This window comes from Entamoeba nuttalli (assembly GCF_000257125.1).
Source record: "Entamoeba nuttalli P19 unplaced genomic scaffold asmbl_8309, whole genome shotgun sequence".
NCBI classification, from domain to species: domain Eukaryota; phylum Evosea; order Mastigamoebida; family Endamoebidae; genus Entamoeba; species Entamoeba nuttalli.
Window position 1 is genome coordinate 1 of NW_008579068.1, and position 3,488 is coordinate 3,488.

General features: G+C 21.6%; 2 protein-coding genes across 2 annotated transcripts; both read right to left on the reverse strand.

Moving 5' to 3' along the window:
* Positions 1-96: 96 nt before the first annotated feature.
* Positions 97-872, reverse strand: ENU1_183390 (hypothetical protein; the record flags this gene model as incomplete). Its single annotated transcript, XM_008861580.1, has 2 exons — positions 97-468; positions 525-872. 2 exons carry the CDS (start codon positions 870-872, stop codon positions 97-99), a joined length of 720 nt encoding a protein of 239 aa, XP_008859802.1.
* Positions 873-1,050: 178 nt separating this feature from the next.
* Positions 1,051-1,986, reverse strand: ENU1_183400 (peptidase S54 (rhomboid) family protein; the record flags this gene model as incomplete). Its single annotated transcript, XM_008861581.1, has 1 exon — positions 1,051-1,986. One exon carries the CDS (start codon positions 1,984-1,986, stop codon positions 1,051-1,053), a length of 936 nt encoding a protein of 311 aa, XP_008859803.1.
* Between the last annotated feature and the right edge of the window lie 1,502 nt (positions 1,987-3,488).

Consider the following 3,488-nt stretch of genomic DNA (forward strand, 5'->3'; position numbering starts at 1 on the left):
TCCTTTTATTCTTTTTCTTATTTTCTTTTTTTATTTAATCATTTTGTTTTATAATTCAATAAAAGTATTATAATAATATTGTATAATTAATGATTATTATTCTGATGATGATGAACTTTCATCACCATTTCCCCATACTATTTTAGTTTTTGGTTTTATTATTTCAAAGTCAGGTTTTGTTAAAAAATTAATTGTAACTTCATTGAATAAATATGATGGATGTTTAAGCAAATTATTAATAAACCTTGTTAAGTCTTTTGCTCGTTGTTCAGTAAATTCTGGTTTAAATCTATAACCAGGTATATAATATGATTTAAAAGTATCTCCTGGTAATTTTGGCATTTTTCCCCAATCGTTTGCTTGTGGTGATTGTTTTTGTATTGTTTTTAATTGATTTCTTAATGACTGAAATTGAGAATACCTTCTTTTTACTGAATAATTTCCTGGTGCATATTCTTGATGAGAAGACTATTGGTTTAGATATTGTTTTTTTTTCTTTAATAACTGATTTATAAATAACAAACTCTTGTTGTCACAGTATAGACTGTATATTTTCCTGTTGAGTCTACGACTAATTCTGGAGAACTTACAGTAACTTCAATATATTCTGGTTGATTATATTCAGTACTATTTACTGTTTCACTTAGGACATTGTCACATTTTCTTTTCTTTCTAAACTCTTCTTCTTCTTTTAACTGTTTTTCATATTCATCAGATTCAATCTCATTTATTTTCTTTTCTTTTCTTTCTATCTCATTAACTTCCAATGGGTCTAATTTTGGTTGTGACACTTCTGTATTTAATGGTTGTTCTTTCATTTGGGTATCTTTTCTATCATTTAGTTTAGTAACATCTTCTTTATTATCTCCCATAACTCAAAAATATCAATTCTCAGTTCGACATATTAGTCTCCAATACTTTTTGTTTTTTTTTTGTAGAGCAATAGTTCCAAAATTAACAATGAAACTATTATCAATACTGTGAGATTCTTTCAAGAAATAATGATTAGAATTTATCAGGAAAGATAATTTTGACAATGAAAACAATAAATTAAGAAACTGTTTTAGTAGAATGACAAGATACTGGTAAAACAAAACAAATAGCAAAAATTGTAAGTGTAAGTAATGAGAAGTACAATATAATAGGAAGAAGTCTATTTGCCCATTTAAAGAATAAGTTTGTTAAGCAAGACTTAAAATTATCACCGAAATATGTTAGTCCACATAATATTCCTGTTCCAATAGAAAATATAAATGAAATTCCATTATCAAATGGTGTAAATAAACAACTGCCAATAATTACGAATATACTAAAAATAGCTGAGACAAAGAGTTGGACCCAAACAATTGGATGGTATTTCTCTTTTTGAATGATCATTTGTAAAATCCAAATTGTTATTATTCCTATTAAAGAAGAAGAACAACCAATAAATGGTAATTCATAAGCAAATAAATAACTACCAAATAATGACATTGTTCCACAAATTATATACATAATAAAATACCATGAACTTCCTAATATTCTTTCTACAATAATTCCAAATTTTAATTGAATAATAATTGTAACAATTAATTGAAGAATGTTGTTTTGTAAAAAAATAGGAAGTACTAATCTAAAGTATTGATACTCACATTTAATTAATGATAAATTTTTTCCTCCAACAATTTTAATTGAATTAGTTGTTGGAATTAATATAAATGAATCTTTTTCATGTTCAAACAATACACTAATAAAAAACCATATTGTTTCAATTGCTGTTATTATAAATGTTACTGAAATAAAAAAATATAAATATCGTTTGAAGTTGTCCATTCTACAAATGGGTTGAATAAAACATGGAAAATAAGAATAGAAACATATTTCTCTAACACTATTCTCATTAGATATTTCTTGCACATTTCCATCAATTCCATATAAATAATAATGAGATGGTGAAATAATTATTGGTTCTAAATCAAGTGGTATTTCTTGTTTATTATCATTCATTACTTTATCTTTTTTTCCATTTTTTTTTTCAATTCAACTTTTTTTTCTTATTTCAAAAATACAAATTATTATTCTTTTTTTTTAATTCTATTGGTTTATATAGCATAATTAATTTTATATTTCCTTCTTTGAAACTAAATCAATAATTATTGAATTGAAATTTTTACTGAAATAGTATACGGTATATTTTATTAATGAAATTGGCGTTGACATAGTTATTATTAAAAATATGTTATTCATGAAATATACACTAAAAATATACTAAGAAAGTTTTAATCTACTTATTGGTATTTGAAAATAAAAAAAATATAATTTGTATGAAAGTTAATTGTAAATTAAAAGCGAAAAATAAAATAATGAAGTATTTAATAAATAAAAAAGAGTATTTTATTTAATCTTTATATTTAGATATTTTTTTGTTCATACAGTTTATTATATAACTCATTATTCAATTCATATTTATTTGATTATGAATTAAATAATATTTAATATGTTTTATTTAAGAATAGTTTGTACTTATTGTTTCTTGCCATTATTATTTAATTATTCTCTTTTTGTATTATTCCTTTCATTTGTTTTATTTCAATAATAATATTTATTATTTCATTTTCATTTCTTCTTTAAGTACTTAATATATTTTAATTAATGTATTGAGATATACGTCTCTTACTATTATTAATTTATTTCATAATTATTTATCATTTACATATAATCATTATAAATTTGATATTTCTTTGTAATTTCATTTTTCAAATAAGTATTTTCTATTTATTATTCTATTTTATTTAATTATTGAATTGAAAATGTGATAGTTCAATTAATTTATCTTATTTATGACATTATTTGTATATCTATCTATTTGATTGATGTTTTATTCATTCTATTTTCTTTTATTTTCATTTCTAATTACTTCTTTTTCATTATTAGTATTATTGTCAGATATTCTCATTCATAAATATTTATATTATTTTTAGTTGTAATTAGTTAATACTTATTAATTATATTTTCTGATATTTTATATCCCATGAATAGCAATTATACTTTTCTTTTGTTTTTATGATAACACTTGAATATGATTATATATATTTTTATTATCATCATGTTCTTTATATTCATTATTTATGTTTATTTCATTTATTTATATTCATTTCTTGAAAAAAGATGCATTACAAGAAATACTACAACGATATATAAGAAAAACAATAATAAAAGAAGAAATTCATAAGAGTCAATGAATAAAAATGATAAAAGGGTGAATGAAAATGTATCTTATCTGCACAGAATGAGATACATCAGTCATTGGACAACAATTATAATAATAACTATCACAATAACAATTACATAACTAATGATATGAATCATTTCACTCATCAATTCAATCATAAACACCATCATAAATACTTCAACGATAATTTCAATAGAAATAAACAATATTATCAATAAAAACTATTATCATAATAACAAACAAAGATCCAAATATCAAAACATGATTATGTTTGTAA